The sequence below is a fragment of the Stenella coeruleoalba genome, assembly GCF_951394435.1.
Source record: "Stenella coeruleoalba genome assembly, chromosome: 2".
NCBI lineage: Eukaryota > Metazoa > Chordata > Mammalia > Artiodactyla > Delphinidae > Stenella > Stenella coeruleoalba.
This window is the reverse complement of record NC_137147.1, coordinates 164,218,209-164,241,637: the sequence shown is the minus strand read 5'-3', so window position 1 is coordinate 164,241,637 and position 23,429 is coordinate 164,218,209. Positions and strand designations below refer to the sequence as shown.

The window sequence follows — 23,429 nt, the reverse complement described above, 5'->3', positions numbered from 1 at the left end:
GCGGCTCAGGACAGGAGAGCGCCCCCACCCTGCCCAGCTGCCTCTCAGCGCATAAAAGAGAAAAAAAGCCCCTCACTCCGCTCCACCCCGCCGCCCCCGCTCAGCCCGGAGCCGCCCCGCGGCCCCTACCCCGAGGCCCAGGCGCCGCACGAACCTCTCTTGCCCGCACCGGTCCCTCGCGACGCCGCCGCGCTGCCCGCGCCCGCGGGAGGGCCCCCTCCTCGGTAGCGCCCCCTCCTCGGTAGCGCCCCCTCCTTGGTAGCGCATCCGCTTCCAGGGCAGAGGGCGGGGCGGTGCCGGGGGGCGGGGCGCTGAGGGCGCGGGGGGCGGGGCGAGAAACGGCGCGGAGGGCGGGGCCGGGAGGGCCGGGCCCAGAGTCCCCGCGGCCGCCCACGCCCAGGCTCGGCGCTGCTCCTCCCCGCTGCCAGCGTTCCCGCCGTCCACGGCTGTCCGCGTTCCCGCCGCCCGCGTTCGCCCCGCGTCCCCGAGTTCCCGCGTCCCCGCGTCCCGAGCGGCCGCGCCCCCTGAACCGGAACCGCTTGCGGCCGCCGGCGCGGAGCCGGGCCGACCGGGAAGCGGAGGCGGCTGCGCGGCGCCCGCCATGGCGGCGGCGGGGTGAGCCGGGCCGGGCGGCCGCAGTCGCGCGGGCGCGGGCGCTCCTCCGCCGCGGACAGGCCGCCGGGCCGGGCGAGGGGAGCCGGGCCGCCCATGGCGAGGCCGCGCCGCCGCCGCCGCTGCTGACCCGGGGCCGCGCCGGGGCCGGGGCGCCCGCCATGGGGAACACCGCCTCGTGCTGCGTGTCGTCCAGCCCCAAGCTCCGCAGGAATGCCCACTCGCGGCTGGAGTCCTGCCGGCCCGACGCCGACTTGAGCCGCGAGGACACGGGCTGCAACCTGCAGCACATCAGCGACCGGGAGAACATCGACGGTGAGGCGGGCGGGCGGGGGTCCCTCCGATTCCTCCGACGCCCCGCGCCGCCTGAGCGCGCGCCCCGCATCCCGCCCGGCGGCCGTTGCTCTCGGTCCTTCCCCGCGAGCGGGCCAGGGTCTTCGCCCCCGAGAGCGGGCCTGGGCGGGGTCCAGGCCGGGCTCCGGCCGTCTGTCCGGCGGAGCCGCCTGTCCAGTTGCGCGCAGAAGGGTGAGGTCGTCCGTCCTCCGAAAGGCGAAGGGTATGGGGGCCCTGGGCAGGCCGAGGACTGGGTGCCTGGGTCAGCTGCCCGGAAACTCGCCAGTTGATCCCACTTGCTGGCCTTCAGCCCATTTCCATGAAAAACTAACCTCCCCAAAACACCACCAACAAAAAGCTTTTTTTGGGGGGGGGGGTTTAAGAGACTGCAGTCAGATAGCTTCACCAGAATTCTTTAAAATTTTTTCTTTACGGTATTATCACAGTGATTTGCAGAGAGCTTTGGAATAAGTCCCCTCGTTTTTGCTTGGGGCTGAATTACAGTCCCGTGAATTTCTGATTGATTGGAATGACTTTTGGTTTGGATTAGTGTTTGTAAAGGAAGTTAAAGGACTGATCGCTGCGCCTAGTAATGGTTGTTTATTTTATTGGTCTTACAGTACCTTTATTAGTACCATCTTATCAATAAGCGACGTGGTTTAATATCTACAGATGGGTAGTTTATGCATCATACAATTTATAAGTTTTCACCTTAAAAATTGGAAATATATTTTTATGACAACTTGACTTTTTTTTTAACCATTGAATCTTTTCACAGTTGATGTGGTTGAACTAATCTGAAAAAATTTCTTGTGTGAATGAATTGGCACAAGCCTATCGTAATTTATTCTTGTCGCTTTTAGGATGGCACATTCCATGTAGTATGCAAAGCCAAATTTAAACTCTACCAAAGGGAAGAATTTTCTTATTGTTTGGCCTCATTTAATTTTTTCTAAATAGTAAATTCTTCTTTTTAGGACAACAGTTTTATTAAATGAGTACCATATGTAAAAGAGACTAAAAGAATGTCTGGTTTATAGTAGGCACTTAGTAAATTAGGGCTCAGTATGACATTTCTAGTGGTGTTATTTTAGACTTCCATTATGTTGACCTACTCTTTAGTTGCCTTTGAACTATAACCGTACTTTATTTTTAAATTTATGCGTTTAAAAGCATCTAGCAGGATATTAAGTTCGGTCTGTCATGATCATTCCTATGGTCTCAAGCACCTGAAAGAAGTGGCCAGCATGTAATAAACACTAAGTATTGTGTTTTACAGGAATGAATGAATGATTTTGTTGTAGGAAATCATCACTTAGTCCTATATAATGTTGGAGCATTGAAGATAATTTCTCCCTTATGTTGTGCCCTAATATCAGGTAGAGGCGTTGTGTTTTAAATAATGGATTAAAATAATACAAACAAAAGGAAGACTCTCATTTCTTAGACCCAGGCTGCGTGTTATTATTGCCTATAGTAAGGAAACAGGAAAATAAAAGTAATTGTAATCAGCTATTCGGCAGTAAGGCTTAGAAGGATTTTGCCAGAAAAAAATAGAGTAGTGTTGTGTTCTTTCATTTGGAAGAAATCTAAGTTTTGGTCATCATTCGCTTTTGAGAAAACATTTGGAAGAGCAGCAGCTCTTGTTTTGGAGGTTTGGGGAGGTTTGAGAGACTATAGAGCAGGTTAAGAGGATTTCTAATCTGGGCTGTAGACGATTTCTAATGTGGGCTGTAGTGGCTTCTCACCCCAGAACCCAGTTGGTATGAGGCTAGTTTAAACCCAGAAATACTAATTCACTATTTAAACAATGTTCTCTCTGTCTGCCACATTCAGTCAATAATACTTGTAGTATTTACCTATTTGGCCATTCTCAACAGTTTCAATTAGAGCAGAAATCTAGGACTGGGCTTTGGCATTAGTATGTGTAAAGCGCTCCAGGTGATTCTAAGATGCAGCTGGATTGAAAATCGCTGGCTGGGTGAGCCTTGGAAGTGTCATTGTTGTTCAGGGGCATTTTCCGTGGAAATTCATTCTGTCTGAGGCTGGGAGAAGAGAATAGGTTTGCTTAAGTTGTAGTGTATAGATATACATATATATCTGTATTTTAACTTCTGATTATTAGGTGATTAGTAAACATGTAAAAACTGCATCTCAGGAGTTCTTGATTTTAGTAGGTAACAAAAGCTGAAGTGCCTAAGTACCATATTTCTTATACCCTGAAAGATCTTCCAGACAGCTAGTCTTGGAAGGTTTAGAGAAGTTCATGGAGCTGGGTTAGGTTAGTTTCTTTAGAGCACAAAGATATGAGGTTCATGTTTTCCCTGCCCAAACACAGCAGGTAATGTTTGTAGAATTTCAGTGACTGTGTTAGGCTTCCATGATGCCCACAGGCAACTTGCCTGCCTTTGTATTTAGTGTACCTTAGTGTTAGGTTATTCCTGTTTTAGAAATTTATATTAGACTCATCAGTTACCCAGGTATTACTCCTGGTAAAATTACTGTGAGATTGAGAAAAAACAAAAACACTTAGCAACAGTGATGGTAATAAGTACAACCCTTACATATTGCTTACTCTGTGATGGATGCTGCTTTAATGCTTGACATCAGCTCATTCATTCAGTCGTCGCAGTAACCCTGGGGGTAATATTATCCTTACTTTAAGACCAAGAAATGAGGCAGAGAGGAGAAATGACTTGCCCAAAGTTATGGAGCCAGTAAATGACTAGTGGAAACTTTCCATTGTTGCTTGACTAGCCATCAAATATTAACTAAATATTAACTAGTGTGGGGTTGCCTTCTGGGGTAGGCTCTGTGTCACTGTGTCGTATCCATGGTTTCTCTGGGAAGGACTTCCTCCATCTGTAACATGCTGGATTTACCAGATTAGATTATTTTTGTGGGAGGAGAAGAAGAGGAATGGACTGAAGAGAATTTAAAATTCGGTGAGACTAAATAAATCAGGATAATTGTTAACATCTGTACCAGAGTGTCAGTTTGGGTTGACAAACTCAAACCTCAAAATGATTGGGAGCCACTTCATCCAAGGATCAGCTGTCATCCTTGACAATCCAATAGCTCCCTCATCTCATATCCAGTCTGCTAGGAAGGCATGACTCTCTATCTTCAAAATATATCCAGAGTCTGACTCCTTCTTAAAACCTCTCCTGCTTTTGCAATCTAAGCAGCCTGACTGGTCTCCCTGCTTCTCCCCTTACCCACCACGGTCTGTTCTCAACACTGCAGCTGTGCTGAGATCCTTTTCAGAACTTTAACACATCACTCCTCTGCTCAAAAAACTGCAGCGACTCCTTATGTCACATGGAGTAAAAGCCTTACAGTGAACTTGACAGTGGAGTCCTTCTAGTGGACTCCAAGGCCCTTTGTGATCTGCCTGCCTTCCTCAATCACTAGCTCTTTCTAGCCACACTGGCCTCCTTCAGTGCTGTTCCCTGAACACACCAGACATGCTGTCACTCCAGGACCTCTGCTCTGTCGCTCTGCCTGGAATGCTCTTCTCCATGTGTTCTCTTGGCCAGCCCCCCCTCAGCCCCTTCAGTCTTAGTTCAAGCCTCACTTTTTCAGTGAGGCCTTCCCAATCACCCCACTTTAACATTCCTCTGGTCACCCCATCAGCAATCCTAATATACATTTTGTGCACTATGATTTCTTAACTGCATGTCACCTGTAGTACATTGTATACACATATGTATGTATTGTAATAATATTTCTACTCTAGTGTATAAGTTCTGCTAGAACTTTTTTGTTCATTGATGTAACCTTAGTGCTTACAGTAGTGCCTGATACCTTGAAGAACCGCTTTAAATATTTGTTGAATGAATGAGTGAAGCCAGCCACTGAAGGACATCAGAGTCAGAGCATCAGTGTGTGTATTTATTGAGTGAGAGGAAGCAGAAGGAAGTAGAGAATGAATAAGACTTGTAATAATGAAGGCAGAGTGGATGTGAAACTTTTTGGTTGGTTTGCGTTTTAACCTGAGAGGTAAGCAGATAAGGTGATATCCTGAAAATGAAACTGAAGAAAGATTTCAAAGCATGACAAAAGAAAAAAACACGCCCAAACTGAAAGGAAACCAATGGCTGGTGGAAGTCTGTTTAACAGCGTGATGTGTTTAGTCTTATTTCAGATGTCTCTTCAGATGAATGGCTTTAGCTGTGGTCTCATGTCCTTAAGGATCAAAGTGAGACTAAGATGCTTATAAATCAAAAAACACTAGATAAACAAATGTGATTATGAACATAGCCATTCATGTGACTTTCTTGGATTAAACGTGAAATGTGTTCTGGGATATATGGCACTGGTATCTGAACCTCCCACGGCCAGGGAAGCTGGAAGCTTGAGGCGCTCCCCCAGGCACCGCAGGGTAGCTGGGGAAGCCAATTGCTGTAAGGCTGGGGCGACAAGAGAGCTGGTAACAGACCTAAGTGCCTGTTTGGAGCAGGAGCTCGGACTCCTGCCCTTGGTTTCTGCGCTGTCTGCAGCCTATGGAAATTGATCCCTTCTGCGTTCTTTTTCTCGAGTCTCGGTCCCACTTTAACCTTTCCAGCCTGACGGGCAAAACCATGCCTGTAGACTTTGCTTCCAGGCTAAAATTTATTAGCAATGCTGCCTGTGAGGTTTGTGAAGATGTTCCGACCGAGTGTGGGCTAACTGCATACAGTGGTGGCTCCATGGAGCAATGATTGTGGCCCCCTGACCTCCATTCCACTCACTTATTTTCCTTCCTAATTTAGAATCAGGGAGTCATTTGCCCCTCACTTTATGGATGAGGAAGCTGAATCTTGGAAGGTGCAGTCTCTTGCGCAGGTCATGCAGATCCTGGAAGAGGGTAGTGAATCTCTTCACATCTTTCTCCTCATTTTACAGGAGAGGTAATCGAGCCTTAAATGTTAAGAAATTTGCTCAAGTTTCCACAGCTAGTTAGTAGCAGAGTTGGGGTCCAATTTATCCTTACTTGCTAGAGCGTCACACCTCAACTACCCTGTGATAGCTACTTAGGGAGGGAGTGATCTGTGCCTGGCCCACGCCTGTCTTGTTTTCAGAGTTTCAGTTGTTGCCTGTGTGCTTTTGGCTAACAGTACTTTGCGAATAGGATTTTTACTTTTCTGCTCCTTTTAGGGAGGAGTGAAGATTAAATAATTTCTTGGAATTGTAGATTTTCTCACCCTTTTCTACGAAGCTGATTGTTTCTATCATCTTAAGGAGATGAATTGCTTTCACATTTCTGGCTAGATGAAACTAACAACAGAAAGATTAAATCCAGGGCTTCCCTGGTGGCGCAGTGGTTAAGAATCCTCCTGCCAGTGCAGGGGACAAGGGTTCAAGCCCTGATCCAGGAAGATCCCACATGCCTTAGAGCAACTAAACCCGTGCCCCAGAACTACTGAGCGTGCGCTCTAGCGCCCGCGAGCCACAGCTGCTGAAGCCCGCGTGCCTAGAGCCCATGCTCTGCAGCAAGAGAAGCCACCGCAATGAAGCCCATGCACCGCAACGAAGAGTAGCCCCTACTCACCACAACTGGAGAAAGCCCGCACACAGCAATGAAGATCCAACGCAGACAAAAATAAATAAATAAATTAAATAAATTAAAAAAAAAGATTAAATCCATTCCTATCCAGAAAAGGGCAGAACCAAAAGGAAAACTATAATGAGAGGCAAGCCACGTGAGCAGCTTTGAAATCCTGTTTTAATCACGCAGGGTCAGAGATTTAGCTCGAGGCATATAGTGTTGGACTTACCTTTAAGGAAGCAGTGTTTGGTATTTTTCACAAGAGAGCAATTCACAGTATCATGCTTGTCATACTTCAAAATACAGATCCTTTAACGATTCAACATCTAGGCACCCAGGGTAAGTCTGTGGCACCAACATTTGATGTTAGAGCCTCTCGTGCTTTCAGTATCATTTTCAGCTGGTAGCTGGAAGGAGGGAGAGAGCTCGCTCTCCCTGCAGCCTTTCGCGTCATCATGAAATGTTGAGTTTGTTGCTGGGAGTCTTGGGTAGGAGATCATTTCCTTTCTGTGCTCCAAGACTCACTGTTGTCCTATCCTGCCTTTCCTGAAGAATGAGAGAAGGCTCTTCCCAGGGGGTTTACAGAATGTGCCTCTGGGTCTGTGAAGTTGATGGAGGGCAAGGAGCAGGAGCCCAGTAATCAGGAGGTCTGTGCCCCGGACATGACTCTGCCTTTGCTGTGGGGCCTCTGCCCTAGTGAGCCACTTTCCTCTCTGCTTAAAAAAGCGTGCTTAAAAATACTGCCTTGAGGGCTTCCCTGGTGGCGCAGTGGTTAAGAATCTGCCTGCCAGTGCAGGGGACATGGGTTCGAGCCCTGGTCTGGGAATATCCCACATGCCGCGGAGCAACTAGGCCCGTGCGCCACAACTACTGGGCCTGAGCTCTAGAGCCCGCGAGCCACAACTACTGAAGCCTCTGCGCCTAGAGCCCGTGCCCTGAAACAAGAGAAGCCACTGCAGTGAGAAGCCCACGCACTGCAACAAAGAGCAGCCCCTGCTCATCGCAACTAGAGAAAGCCCGCGCGCAGCAACGAAGACCCAACGCAGCCCTAAATAAATAAGTAAATTTATTAAAAAAAAATACTGCCTTGACATATGACCCAAGGGACCTAAAATGAGACTAAAATGCTTAATAAACCAGAAAGTACTAGATGCACGTATGTCATTATGAACATGGCTCTCATGTTGATTTTCTTGGATTAAATATGCAGTGTGCTGCAAGAGCTACAGCAACCTGTGTTTGAACTTTCCATAGCCAGAGAAGGCAGAAGCCAAGGGGCTCATCCTACCAACATATCAAGCGTTCAGGGTAGTACCGGAAGGATAAGTGGAATTTTAGAGCTGGGTGGGATGAGGTTTTGCAGAGCTCTGTGACCTTTGAGTGGGAGCTTGGTGGCAGTAGAATTTGGAATAGAAATCATCCTCTTTCTAGCATTTATTGCCCTTCTGGGTTGCATCTTTCCAAAGTCATACCATGATGCCATGCAGTGAAAGTGGGATGAGTATTTGAGACAGCTTCTCCAACTCCTGGGGATACCCGGCCCCTCCAGCCAGCCGGCCGGTTGACTGGCTGCCCGTGGAACTGGGTTCCTGGGAACGTCAGCCTGTGCCCTGACAGACAGGGTAAGGCCAGGGATTTAAAAAACAAAATTCTTCAAAGAATAAGGTTTCTGAGGCATGCATACAGGTGCTTTATTATACTAAAATACTGCTTTAAACAAAGAGGAATTGATGGGCTGAAAAATAAGCACAGGAAGCCCTGAGCGAGTTCTTTGGGGCGGTTTGTGCCAATCTTTTTCATGGAAGAATCTGACTGGCTGGGTCCACAGCTGCAGAGAGGTCAGGGAGACCTCGCCCTCTGTTCCCTTTCTCAGCTGCTTGTGCTGCTGATAGCTGTTTCGTATGGCTCCCTTCCTTTACTTCTTCTGGGGCTTCTTTTGCTCTCTGCCAGCTTGGAAAAAGGGGTGTGCTGAAGCTAAAATCGAGTGTGGTTGGTCTGATAGCTGACAAATTGGCAGGCTCCTCAGTCAGCAAGAGTTTGCCTAGAAAGTCTCTTGGTGACTCTGAGAAGAGAGATCATCTCAGGGACGGTCAGTTCCAAATTGCTACATTTTGGGCCTCTCTGTTGCCTTGCTGGGGAGGTTACACTTAAATACTGGAGTGGAAAACCTTGAAATCCTTTATTCTTCACCTTTGTCAGAATATTGACATTCTGTACAACAGTTTTGACTTTGTAAAGAAACTTTGTTTTTTTATTTGTTTTTCATATGGCTCAAAAATTGTACTGAAAGGGAGTTCTAAAATATTTGGTCAATGGTAACATCTCTGGGATAAGTGTCTAGTCTCCTCTGGTTATCCTACTTTGATTAAAAAAAATTCAACCTGATTTCATTATTTGATAGACACATTACCTAACATATGTAATTTTAATTCCTGGGTCATTCTTTTGTGGTCTTTGTCCCCTACTTGGGCTGTATAGTGGGGGCTCATTGGGTGTGATAGATGTGAGTGCCATGCTCAGCAGAGATGTACCAGCCTCCGCAGACATGTCAGCTGGCTCCTGGTACTGAGAGAAGTACAGCTGGAGTACACTAAAGATAATTGTTAGCAACTGCAATTACATCCTTGCCAGATTGCTTCGTGAGCTTTACAGAAATCTCAGTTGGATGGTGAAATGCAAGTCACTTCTATTTTGGACACCTCCGATTATAGACCTTGTGTCTCTGAGGAGGATAAATAGGAAGTACTCGGCATGGGAGTTCACATGTAATATAGCTGTGTGTTGCAACAGTGTGTAGTGTTTGAAACATTTTGTAAGCACGTTTTCTTGTGGATGGATGATTCTGTTCCTGGTGGGGAAAGAGAAGCTATTAAAGATATTGTGATTATATTTGATAAACTCTTGTCTCACTCTGCAAATTTAGCATTAATCAGGGGAATTAGTGCATGGATGGATAGGTTAAGAGGTCTGTCCTTCACCTCAAGAAAAGGTTTCACCCCACATTTAGGATTCTGTCCAGGAATGAACCTTGACTTAGGATACTAGTTGATGACAGCTATTGAATTAAGTGTAATCGCAGTTGTCCTTTGAACTATCTCTGGTTTTTAGATGTGGATCTAGATTTTGTACAGTTGCTTACGAGTCCAGGTTTTAGGGCTCCCTGTGTGTCCTGCTGAAATCTAGGATGAGAGTTGAAGTTGTGATGCTGTGTTTAAATTCAGCTTCAAAAATTTCGAACTCACACATTCATCAAGCAGTTCTTTCATTTATAGTGAGCAATTATTTTTGTCAGTTTATGCGGATAATCTTTTTTTTCCCCTCAAGCTGTGTGTAAGTGATGGGCCGTTATTTTAATGTGTAGTTCTTGTTACTCCTTTGCTTGAAAGACATTGGTAAACAGGGTCTCTACAGAATTGGAGATTGCCTTCTGTCTTCGAGAGCTAAAGGCAATGAAGAGGGACGTTTACGTTAATGTTAGCATACATTTGACTCTTTTCTGTAGGTAAATCTAATGTCTAATTTTCTGTGTCTTGCATTTTGTCGGAAGTCTGGAGGAAGCATAACAAAGCTGCCTTTCAGAAGTGTGACTTGAAGTATCAACCGCACAGCTCTGAACTGGAGGAGGAGAGCACGGGTCCTTGCTGTGCACGCCGTTCTCTTCCGTGGAGGCTGGTGGTTCTGTCTGAGCCCTGCACCCGGGTGCAGACCCCGTGCGCTATGTAGTGTCTCCTCCGCAGCGGGAGGGACACTGCTTAGTCGCTGGCTTTGCAGCTGTCGGTGGCCCCTGGGTTTGGGGAGTGCAGGACTTGAACAGAGCGTGTGCGGAGGGGCTGCGGCGGCCTCGAGGAGGTGGGGGTGGGTGGGGACGACCCTGTGCAAGACCCCCGGGCGGGCACGGCCCCACGAGTGGTCAGTGCCTTTGCTCCTGGGCCACGTTGGGTGCCTCGTGCCCTTGAGAATGACTGGGGCTGGACGGCGCGCGGGGCTGTGGTTTTCAGGGTCAGTGGGGGTGGCCTGTTGGGGAGAGGCCCTGTGGGCTTCTGGTGTGGAACCAGGACACACTGGACGACTGGACCTCATCGTCATCTCTCATTTAACCAAGAATGTTCTGGAAGGAGCCTTTGTTGAAGCCTAAGTTGGGTTTTTCGAAAATGGAAGTTATTCTTGTGTCTGGGGTAAAAAGGCACTGTGACAGGAACAGAGGGAAGGATGGAGGGAGTTGAGGATGGAGTGTGAGGACAAGACAAGAGTGGGTGGAGCCGGGTGAGCATGGGCTGCAGCCTGCGAGGGGACAGCGCTATCTCCCCTTTGTCTCGGTTCTGCACGTTTGTCACTGTCACACATCCGAGGCCACGGGCAGGCATGCCGGGCTCCAGGGGCACTGTGTGAACAACCCCGCTGTTTCCCCACAGGGCTGCTTTCTGTGCTCATTTGGACTCCTTAGGACGGGCACGTGCTCTGAGGTGGGGCTCCTCGTGGTACTGTGGACAGAAACATGTGCCCTTGACTCTGAGCTGATGGGGCCGTGGTGTTCTGGGTGCACCTGGAAGGTGTGTGATTCCTTTGTTCAAATTAAAAAGTCATGCGTTTATCTTCCGTATGCCTTCTCTTTTTTTTCCCCTTTCTTTTTTCCCTTTTTAGTGCAATACTGAGAGGCGTGGTACATTTTTCTTCTTTTAGCCAGCAGTTTTATTTTTTACTTCAACTTTAATATCAGCTAGTTTTTTGTGTGGGTTTTTCATATTTTCTTAGTACTCACAGTGGGCTTTCCTTTGAGAGTCTGTTTTGAGGAGGAATATAAAGATGGTCTCTTTGAGTTGGTAAAGCTCTGATGTGTTTTCTGACGTCGCTTTGGCTGGGTTTGAGTGCTCAGTGAAGTTTTGTATTTTTGTGGACCTTTTCAAATCTCATCACTGCAGCTGGGTGACCTGGCTTCCTGAGGCAGGTGGTGGGTGAACAGAAATGGTGTTTGATTCAGGGTCTGGTATTCAAGGTCATGCTTAATAGAAAACTTGGAGGGAAACCCTTCTGGGTGTCGTATCTGTGTTGCACTGTTACACTCTTGAGGAAAAAGTTTGGGGATGAACAGGTCATTTGATTTCAAGACTTGATTTGATTTGAGGTTTAGAAATTCAAGTCTTGATTTGTAGCTTGCCTAGGTGAAGAAAGCTCCAAAAAATGTGGTGATGCTGTATTCCTGACAGTTAAACCTTGCCTCTATGAATATTTGAACCCCAAATGTCAGTCCCTTAGTTGTGAAGTTACCTGTAAAGATAGAACGGAAGTGGCTCCTGAAGCTGAAGATGTTCCTCCAGAGCCTGAGGGTTGAAGGTGCGTAGTCAGCGCCTGTGGTGCCCGTGTAGCACAGATCGCTGGTTAGGAAGCGTCCCCGTTGTCAAGGTGCAGCCTTGGATTAGCAAGGGGGTCAGCAGCCTTGCTGCAGAGCTCAGAGGGAAGCCGGCTGCCTGGGCCTTGACGGCAGGATGAAAAAGGCTCCCGGCAGAAAGATGGGAGAACGGAGCGGTTGGGACTGGCACTGCTTCTGGGGCTGCCCGTCCACGTGCTCTCAGAGCCCTGTAGCAGCACTGCTTGGAGTTACAAGGATGAGCCCCTCCTGGTCCGCATAGCACATCTGGATGTGACATGGAGATGAGCCATGCAGAGGCAGCCAGACCTTGGTCATTTTCTCTCTGTTCCTTCTGTATTCTGAGGCCCTCTGAAGTGACGTTCAGTATTGTTTTTAGAGTGAATCTGAAGTTTTACGAGGCCCAGTATATGCCCGTGTGCATGAAATAAGAGGTCTTTCAGGGAAGGAAGGTCTGGCCTTACCCAAGCGAAGTGTGTCATAGTTCTTTCAGCTGCTTTCGTGGGCAGGCTGTCTAGAGAATCTGTTTGCACAAGAAGAAATACGGCAAAATGTCTTCTGTACCACTTAAGGTAGGGGTAATTAGCAGTTCGTGGGGACCAGGAATGTAACTTGAGACAGAAGATGATGATTGTAGAATATTTTAAGTACTTTTATTTTAAGCATATAAAACAGAAGCGTGGGACACGATGAACAGAAGTGCTTCTTATTAGGTGCCCTTACGAGACCTCTTTTGGTGAATAGGTAACCAGTATATAAAGGGGTATCCAATATGAATTTGAATCCTATTCTCTTAGTAAACAGCAGTGCTCCTCTTGAATGTCTTCAGCCCAACAGTTTTTAGGGCCATTGCTCGTTATACGCTTTGGCCAGGTAGGCGTGATCACTGATACCTGCGTTGGCCATGTTGTTTGGTTTGCTCCTGAGGGTGTACGTAATTTCCCTGATTTTCAGGTATTATTATAAGACACTTGGGGTGTGATGTCTTGGCCTTCATTTCACTTGTTTTGTTCCAGGAAGTCTACCTAGAATATAGCGTTCCCAGTACCGTTTTTATTTGAAATGCCGGTTATTGCTGAGGGTGGGATCAGTTTGTAGGATGACTGTGGCTGCAAAACTAATCACAAAGCTTTTTTTTTTTCTTTTTTCCTTTTTTTCCCCAGAGTTCAGAAGTGGTGACAGTTGTTTAGTTTGGAATTCTCATTATAGGTAAAAGAGGCCACATAAGCAGAATGCTAATGCTGTGAGGAACTAGACAAGCTGAGAAGTTGGGGGGGGCTTCCTTTCCTTTTAAACTAACATGTCTAGCAAGTGGTAAATTCCTTGTGAGAAGTATTTCTAGAATGTGTTGTCTTCAGCCACGGAGAAGCAGGAGTTGGAGAGAAAATGGAATTCAGCAGCAAGTGTTGGCCGAGAGACGTCTGTTTTCCATCACTTAAAGGGGGAACTCATGGTGCCTGTGATGACTGGGCTCAGAGCCCTGGCTATCTTGGGCAGTGCTATGCTGGCATTTTGCATACGAGCGAGAATTTGATGTCCCCTGTTGGAGGTTAAGGTCCAGTTCTTCTACCGGTCAACAGATATTGGTCAATCCAAGTACTAATCAGTTCTAGGCTCCCCACTGGATGCTGGGAATGCAAAGATCAATGTAGCTCGGACTTTGCCCTTAAAGACCTAATGATCCTTTAAGGGAGACAGATACGCAGATAAGTGATTACAATACCATATACAGAGGTAGAAGGGAGGCTGAAATGATGATCTCTGTCCTAGGTGGTGAGGGGATGTGGTCAGGGAAGACTTTGCCAAGACAGCCTGGTGTCGAGGGCAAGAGGAGTGGGAGTGGGGAAGGGGCAGGAAAGGATGCAGGGAAACTGTTTTAGAAAGATCCTGCGTGCATTGGGGCATAACTTCGTTTTGAAGTCAGTAGGTAATGTTGAACTTATCGGTGGCTTAGTTCCCAAACATCTTATTTAATGAATTATGCTCCTCAGGGGGACATTTGTTCTAAAAGATTTCATAATGGATGGATGTGCATTGGAGAGCAGTTTCTTGAGTATTTTGCATATACTCTGGATTCTGGGAAATGATTACTCAAAGTTGTAATGTGGAAGACAGAATAATGTCTTGAGAACTGTAAAAGCAATGTGCTGTTTTTGTTGGGTATGAGACATGAGCCTTCATAGAATCACGGAGCGTTCATACCATCAAGTACCACCGAGATCCTCACGCTTCAGGTCAGGCAGCCAAGCTGCTGGGAGGGCTGCTCCCCAGCATCACACGGCTCGTTCCGGGTGGTGTGCAGGCAGGAAAGTCTCCTGATGGGAGATAGGGTCTTTCACACTGGTTTTCGCCAGAAGATTAAATATTCCCCAAAGGAGATTAACCTTTTTTTTTTTTTTTTGGCTGCGCTGGCTCTTCGTTGTGGCACGTGGGCTAATCAGGCTGTGTAACAAACTACCCCCAAATTTAGTAGCTTAGAACAGCAGTATTCATCATCTCTCAGTGTCTGTGAGTTGGGACACGGGCACACCTTAGCTCAAGGTCTCTGGTAGAATTGCAGTCGAGCTGTCAGCTGAGGCCATGGTCCTCTTAGGGCTCAACCAGGAGAAGAGAATCTCCTTCCAAGGCCTCAGGTGCTCGTTGGCTGCTGGCTTCAGACATCAGTTCCTTGCCTTGCCAGCCTCTCCAGGGGCAGCTCCCACCATGGCAGCTGGCTTCCCCTAGAGCAAGTGATCTGGGAGGGCAAGAGAGACCCCTAGGGTAGGAGCCGCCGCCTTTCTGCACCTGAGTTAGAAATGGCATTCCGTCATTGCTCAAGTCTGGCCCACACCCAAGGGGACAGTGTTACATAAGAGTGTGAAAACCTAGAGGTGTTTGGGGGGGCTATATTGGAGGCTGCTTACCGCAGGCACTGAACAGGATTCTTTTGCTTGTATGTAAGGGTCGTCCACTAAAACTGCTTGAGCAAAATGGGTGGGAAGTGCAGGAGGGAAGAGTTATTGCAAGTACGTGAAGATATTTCATGGAAAGCAAGGGCCAGGAGCATACCTGAGTCTCATAGGGAACTGGAGTTGGGAGTTGGACAGCCTGTAGGAACAGAGGCAGCTGTCTCTTCAGTTTACTGTTAAATTCTCTTGTCAGGCTTAGTTGGTCTTATCTTTCTCCATGTCTCAAATTTATTTTTCTGTCAATTTTTATTCTCTCTGTAAAATTCCTTCCTTCCTCCCTCCCTGCCTCCCTCCCTCCCTCTCTCCCTCAATTCTAAGACCACAAAAGACTGACTAGAATCTCAGTGTTCCAGTTTCCCAGGAGAAAGGATTGCATGCACTCCACCCAGCTAATGGGGTGGCTTCCCCTGTGAGAAGTGTCCAGTCAGCTGTGGTGGGTGAAGGTCAAGGTGGGGGTCTGGACATGATTACAGAAGCTTTACCTCTGTTGTTATGGAAGTGGATAAAAGGGTGAGGTTGCAGGGGGTGGTGATGGTTGGGGGAAGCACATTTCAGAGAAGGGCATTTGGAAATAATTTTATCAGATATGTATTTTTAAAATCCATGTTTCAGTTTTCCCTAGTAGGAAAAGGAATTCCCTAGTAGACCTAAAATGAATGAATTTGGGTAAAACTCAAGTTAGGGATAAGTTTTGCAAATAGTTTGGAAAAGAGGGACCTTAGCAGAAAAGCATGGTTATCTCTATTAAGAAATTTAAAAAACAGTCTTTGAGACATCTGTTAATTTGAAAGCTGGGAGACTTATTGGTTACTAAAATTGCTGTTTCTCTTTCTTGCTCTTTCTGAGCTTGCCCCTTATAAATTCCAGGTTTATCCACTTAAAAAAAATGCTCTTACACTGTGAACATCTGTCAGCTTTCCTATCTTAGATTTTTTTTTTAGCAGTTTATGTAACTTGAATTGAAATAAGCATTTTTGTTCTGTTCTAAAACTGCCCACTTAAGTGTCTTCATAACACTGTTTTTGGCTTTAATTGATTTCAATAAATTATAAAGGTGCACAGAAGGTTTTTATTGACATTTTTGCACACTTTGACTTAGCCGTAAGAAATTTTGTGTTATAAAGATAGAAACTGAAAGCCTTTCCCAGAGGTATCTTTCGTTTTGCTTTGTAGACAAGTTGGTTGGCTGGTTTTGAGTTTTGTTTTGGAGTTTGATTTGAACAGTCCAATAGCGGCAGCAATTAAAGCAGATTAATATGCAGTGAATACTTAAGCTTGTACATTTTAGGATGTTGCTCTGTTGGTTAAAAATTGAAACTGGCAGAATGGTCTCTGGGAATGCTAAGCCCTTACAGGTCCCTGGGTGGGGGGAGCCGGCAAGTGGCGTTGGCACAGGTGGGTGTGGAGACCCAGAGGGTGTTCTGAGCGTTTCAGAGTCTGCTGGTTTTTGCGAGGTTTGCCAGTTGGTGCTCCTTTGGAAAAGTCAGCTCCCACTATTTACCCTAATACATTCCTCACACAGTACTCCATTATTGTAGATGTAGATTTGGTAATGACGCTGCTATTTCCTGTTAGAATCTGGTAGGGAAAAAGACTGTCGACTGCAGTTGCAGAATCTCTGGGACGATGCAGCAAGTTTCTCCAGCTTCTTCATGTTAGTTGCTTCTTATGATCCATTCTCTTCAATCTGTTATTTCTTATAATCCAGTCTCTCTCCCCTTTACACACGTGGAGTTGATCTTGTCCCTCTGCTTACAGCCCCACTTGGCCTTAGTTGGGTTCGCTCAGACACAATCTCCTTCCCGCGCCCCTGCCTGTGCACAGACCTCTTTCCTCATCTAGCGACTCCTCGGTGCTTCTCAAACTGCCAAGCCTGCCCCTGTCTCAGGGCTGTGCATCCTTTATTCCTCCTGCCTTGCGTGCTCTTCCCAGGCTCGCTCCGGGGCAGGAGTGCACGCAGAGAGGGGAGCCTTCTGCCACCACCCAGCCCCAGCCCTAGGCCCATTGCTCTCTGTCACTTTACCTTGTTTGCCTATTTGTTATGTGCCCTCCTGCCATCCTCCGCCTGCCAGAATGTAAACTCCAGGAGGGTAGGGACTCTGTCCATCTTGATCCCCATTACCTAGAACAGCACTTGGCACATAGAAGGTGCTCAGTAAGTATTAGAACAGTAGAGATAGTGCATTCATTTCACATCTAATAAACGTTTTGTGGTTCTTGACCTTGGTATTTTTAAAGAGCACAGGCCAGTTATTTTAAAATTACCCCTTAGTTTGGGTTTGTCTGATGTTTTCTCTTGATTTGCTTCAGGTTCTGCATTTTCAGCGGGAGTACCGCAGAGGTGGTGCATCACAGACAGGGGCACATGTGTCCTGTTCATCCCAGGGCTGCTGATGTTGACTTTATACTCGGTTAAGGGGTGGTACCATCTGGGTTTCTTCAGCATAATGTAGCTTTAATTAATAGTAGTAATTTGTGGGGAGATTGAGACTATGTAAATGCCCTGTTTCTGATCAGTTTTTTCTCGTGAGCTTGGTGACTTAGGTCCTCCCGTGTTTTGGGTGGGCATCTGATGTGCGGGCGAGCTCTTCTCATTTATAGATTTGCCAGTTTGGAGTCATGGATTCTTATTTTATTCAGTGAGTTGCAATATGTTCTTCTTATTTTTTGTTGTTGCTCAGATTGTCCCAGATTTGGTTGGTGGGAGCCTCTTCAAACTGCAAACTGGTTTCTTTATCAGCTCTGTCCTTTTGATATGTCCTCCTCATTCCTTGAACACTTCCTTAATTTCTCACAGGATATTTGCCTTTTAGAAATAATTTTTCTCTTGGTTTGGAAAACGTTTTCTCCCTTAAGAAATATGGATGCAATATTTTCCTTTACAGAACATCACAGTAACGTCAGTAGCCAATCTTGGTGCCTGAAGATGTGGCCTTAAGCAAGTCTCTCTTTTTGTAAACTCACATGATTTTGCTTGCTGGTTCTGTGAAATCAGAGAGCTGGCAGGTTATCTGCCGGTAGCTCAGGGACAAGATAGTTGAGTGAGATGTTGACAGTATTTATTGAGTACTGCCAACGTGTAAAGCCTTCTACCTGGAGCTGGAAAAACTGAAGACAAGCGCCCGCTCTGCTCCCTGGGGTGGAGGGTTTAGTGGAGGAAGATGAGACTGTCTGTGCATAAGAACAAGTGAGGTCGGAAAGGCGAACTTTGGTAACGAACTGTCCTCTTCACCGGCTCACACACAGAGGACAAGGCAAGGCCAAGGCCTGACCCGTTTGACCTATAAAGATATGACAAATCACTTTCAGATTTAGATGATAGATTACCTATACAGACAAAGGAGCCGGCGTCCCCAAATGCTTGTGAACCACACACCAGAAAGGGTGACACTGAAATAAAAGGGACCAGTGACTGTGAGTTGCAGGCACCCTGCTGCTGTGAAGCCAAGTCTGTGTGGGTTTATGTTCTGGACGTCTACTCAGAGCAGGGTGGTGTGTGTGGAAGGCCCCATACTTCATCAGAACCTGGGAGGCAATCAGAGAGGGCGGGAGGCCGATGGGAGTTGGCCTCTGCCATGGTCTGAGAGTTTGTGTCTCCCCAGAATCCACATGTTGGAATCCTCATGGCCATTGTGTTGGTGTTCAAGTAGGGCCTTTGGGAGTGCTTGAGTTGTGAGGGTGGAGCCTTATAAAAGAGAGTTCAGAGCACTCCCTTGCCCCTTCCACTAGGAGAGGGTACGGTCAGAAGCCTGCACGCCGGAAGAGGGCCCTCACCCCACCGTGCTGGCACCCTGATCTTGGACTTCCAGCCTCCAAAAGTGAGAAATCAATTTCTGGTGTCTGTAAGCCATCCAGGCTGTGGTATTCTGTTACAGCAGCCGGAACAGACTAAGACAGCCTCCTGGTGCTCCTCAGGCCCTCCTCTCGTGCTCCGGCAGGGGCGTGAGGTGCTCCTCCAGGACACATCTGCTTCCGGGGCTGTGTAGGGGAGGGTGAGGTTGCTGGGGCACCGTGGCGGAGCCGTTCTGCACTTTTCCACTTGTAATATGGTTGACACCTCCACGCGGAGATGTCATATGGCCTCTGACGGTCGCTGACCTGGTTGTTGCACTCCTTCCTTGTCCTGATCCACTTGGCTACACATCTGTTCTGTGATTAGCTCTTGTGTGCATCAGGCTGTTCCTGGGACCTTTTTTTCTGTCCAGTGTACTCTTTATATCCAACCTAAACCCCTAGATGGCATTTGTTTGAGAATCCTAGGTCAGGCTGTCCTGAGTGCCGCGTTTTGGAGCATCTGGTTTTGGGTAGTAGGCTCAGCTGGTCAGAGTGGCCCAGGAAGATTAATATGTTGGAGCTATGGGAACTAGATGTGAACAGGAAACGACTGGAGCCAGTGGGAAGTCTGAGGTGGGATGGGGGTCTTGGAAAGAAAGTTATGGACGCATCCTGCTGCCACACCCCCCAGCCCCAGACAGACTTTGAGTCCCTCAGAGCACCCACCCCGCCCACCGGAGAGAATGAATGGAGCAGCCTTGGAATTCAGGATCCTTGGAGACGGCAGGATGCTGTGTTGGTGAATGGAAACTGGAGAAGGAGGAGGAAGAATTGGCTTTGAGGAAGGAGAGGGTAAACTTTGGGGGCATAGACAGGTTTTACACAGTCTCCCTCAGTGTTAAGTGATAATTAGTTTTTACAAAATTCATTTTAATATATTCCTGTTAAGAATGTAATTTTCTAGGTCTAGTAATGTGAAAGGATCTGAATGTTCTCATCCTCAAAGAAATGATGAAAGGATCCAGACTTATAGTCATTTTACTTGATGAAAATGTGTGTTTACAGCAGCTCTTGGTGATTTGGGATTCTTTGATCTCGTTTCTCATATGACTTCTGGTCTTTTAGCCCTTCACCCATAATTCAAAACAGAGGAGGCAAGTAGGGGTGAAATTCAAGTATTTAGATTTAAGTAAAGGTTCTTTTGATTATTCCTTTAAGTTATTCAAGCTAGCATGACACAAAGTTGACTGAATTTTACGTCCTGTTTGTTCCACATATAATTAGATATACCAAAAGATTGCTTTCTGACCACCAGACATAAGGTTTTTTTTTTTTTTTCAGACATAAGTTTTTAAGTTGGTTCAATATAACTAATTTAAAAATACGATGTGGTGGAGTGGTCAGATGTACCATTAGGGTGATTTTTTAAATTAAAGTATAATTGACTGGACTTTCCCGCTGGGACAGTGGTCAAGAATCAGCCTGCCGATTCAGGGGACATGGGTTCGATCCCTGGTCCAGGAAGGTCCCACATGCTGCAGAGCAGCTAAGCCTGTGTGTCACAACTACTGAGCCCGCACTCTAGACCCCGCCAGCCACAACTACTGAGCCCGCACTCTAGACCCCGCCAGCCACAACTACTGAGCCCGCACTCTAGAGCCCGCGTGCCACAACTACTGAGGCCGCACTCTAGAGCCCACATGCCACAACTACTGAAGCCCATGCGCCTGGAGCCCGTGCTCCGCAACAAGAGAAGCCCCCGCAATGAGAAGCATGCGCACCACAACGAAGAGTAGCTCCCGCTCACTGCAACTAGAGAAAGCCCGCATGCAGCAACGAAGACCCAACACAGCCAAAAAAAAAAAGTATAATTGACTTGCAATATTATATTAGTTTCAGGTGTACAGCATAGTGATTCAATATTTCTATATATCATAAAACAATCACCACAATAAGTGTAGTTACCATCTGTTACCATACAGAGATATTCCAATAATATTGAGTATATTCTCTATGCTGTGTATTACATCCTTATGACTTATTTTATAACTGGAAGTTGTATTTCTTAATCTTCCTCACCTATTTCACTCATCCCCCCACTCCCCTCCCTCTGACAATCATCGGTTTATTCTCTGTATCTATGAGTCTGTTTCTGTTTTGTTTTATGTGTTCATTTGTTTTGTTTTTTGATTCCCCATAGAAGTGAAATCATACGGTACTTTCTCTGTCTGATCATTTCACTTAGCATAATCCCCTCAAGGTCCATCCATCAAATGGCAAGATTTCATTCTTCTTTATGGCTAATACTCTATTGTATAAAAATACCACATCTTCTTTATCCATTCATCTGTTGATGGACACATAGGTTGTTTCCATGTCTCGGCTATTGTAAATAATCCTGCTATGAATATGGGAGTGCAGACAGACACAGTGTTTTTGTTTTCTCTGGTATATACCCGGAAGTAGAATTGCTGGACATGTGGTAGTTCTATTTTTACTTTTTTGAGGAACCTCCATGCTGTTTTTCATGGTGGCTGCAACAATTTACATTTCCACCAACAGTATACCAAGGGTTTCCTTTTCTCCACACATTAGGATCATGTTTGAATGTGTGTTCATAGTAGTGTAGAATATCAAGAGACGACATATTTCTAAAGTTTTGAATTCTTATGTGAAAGTCAGCTTTAATACATTAAAGCTACATTAATATGCTTACTAGACATTTTACCTCTGAGAATTGTGTGTTTTTATGCTTCATTTTTTCCAGCTACTGTTTGTGTTTTTTTCAAAACTTCGGGTTATTTATATGATTTGCCTGTTAACTCTTTTAACTTTTGAACTTTTAAAAGCCATCTTCTTTTACACATTGAGGACTTTACCAAAGCAAAAGCTGTATAAATCTGATTTGGGGAGTGGTCCTAAGTTAGAATTGGGCCCTAATTGTCAAAATGTGGACATTTTCTGAGCTCTCCTAGTGCTCATTTAAGTTCAAGACCACCTTGTATATACTTTTGAAATGAGCCAGTTAGCATATGTTTAACTATCAGTCAATTTAAACAAATGTGTTTTGTAACATGTTGATCTTTGAACATTAGTGCTCTGGGAGGTGGAAAATTCTAAGTGCACATGAAAGATTTTTATCACTGGGTTACATACTTAACAGCCAGTTCTATCTCAAACTTGCCTAGTAGTGTTTGTTGAGCTCGTGAGGTTTATGGAATATAAGTGAGACAGGTAATCTTTTTCCCTGGAGGACATTTGAGAGCAAGAATAGCATAAATTTGATACTCAGCTAGAAAAGAAAAGAAAAAAATATATACATATGCTTATGTTTAAATGGTCCTCGTGATAAAAAGACTTGTGTGGCAAAGAGTGGTTGCCTATTTTTACTGCAGCCTTATAGCTTAAAACCAAACCAAAACCTAGATTTATTTCTTTTATGCTTATCAAGTGAGGAGACATTTCTGTGCTTCCTACCACCAGTTGAAGAATGTTGAACTTCAAAAATAAAAAGTCACAGATGAATTCTCCCTCATTTGTATGCTGTTACTGTCAAGATATTTAATTCCCTAATACAAATCAAGATTTTTTGGTTAACTTCTCTGGATTTGAGGTTGTCAGTTCTCTTTTGCCCCTACTAATCTTTGTATGCTTAGAAACGGCCAGTTAAGGGGTCTTCCCTGGTGACGCAGTGGTTAAGAATCCGCCTGCCAATGCAGGGGACACGGGTTCAATCCCTGGTCCAGGAAGATCCCACATGCCTTGGAGCAACTAAGTCCATGTGCCACAACTACTGAGCCTGCGCTGTAGAGCCTGTGAGCCACAACTACTGAAGCCTGCATGCCTAGAGCCAGAACTCCACAACAAGAGAAGCCACCGCAATGAGAAGCCCGCGCATCGCAACAAGGAGTAGCCCCAACTACTACTCTAGTTTCTTGCCGCAACTAGAGAAAGCCCACGCACAGCAATGAAGACCCAACGCAGCCAAAAATAAATAAATTAATTAATTAATGGAAAAAAAAAGGCCAGTTAAGTATATATAATACTAGGTAAAAAAATAAAAAAGATTATTAATCTAAATAAAATCTTTAATTGAAAGTATTGTAGCAATGTTAATTTCTTAGTTTTTAAAACTGTGTATATAAGGTGTTGTAACTTCGGGGGAAGCTGGACAAAGGGTATATAGGAACTCTGAACGATTTTTATAATTCTTCTGTAATCTGAAAATAATTTCAAAATAAAATGTTAAAAAATGACTAATTTATCAGCAAAATTATTAGTGTATTCCAAAACCAGATAGAAGTCGTTTGTCTGCTGAGGGTTGATTCCTTGTTTATGTTCATTAACCTGAAAAATTGAGAGTTGAACTATCTCAGGAGGATGAAAATGCTGTGCTCGTGTGTTCAGTGAGTGCAGACTTGTTCCTTCTTCTCTTCTGTGTTATGTATCTATATGCGTAGATGCACAGATATCAGTTTGCGTACACATATGCAGTAAGTGCATCTAAAGAAGACACTGGCTTTACAAAAAGATTATAGAATTTCATTTTAGCTTGTTACACCTTTGTTTTCTTGGTGGGATGGGGCTTTTTTGCAAAAAGCAGCATATGATTTGGGGCATCATGTGTAAGTTGAGTGATCAAGCAGTTTAATAATGATTTGGATCTAAATTTAAGAAATGAGATTTCTTTTTGAAATGAACTGGTTCTGAATTGATTTCTAAGGAACAGCGTGAAGTTTCTTTGTGCAGTGGTCTTATCTTTGGACTAAGTTTAATTTGTAGATTTCAGCTTCAAAGGTTGTCACTTAGATATATACCATTATAAATTGTTGGTGACATCCCTATTAATAGATGAAAGGACCAATGG

At 45.7% G+C, this 23,429-nt stretch overlaps 1 protein-coding gene across 1 annotated transcript in view; it reads left to right on the top strand.

Moving 5' to 3' along the window:
• Positions 1 to 468: 468 nt before the first annotated feature.
• CCNY (cyclin Y) overlaps positions 469 to 23,429 on the top strand; it is a 127,778-nt gene continuing 104,817 nt past the window's right edge. The window contains exon 1 of the mRNA XM_079907709.1: positions 469 to 927. Coding sequence (XP_079763835.1) covers positions 774 to 927 — 154 coding nt within the window. The 5' untranslated portion in view covers positions 469 to 773. The remainder of the gene's footprint in view (positions 928 to 23,429) is intronic.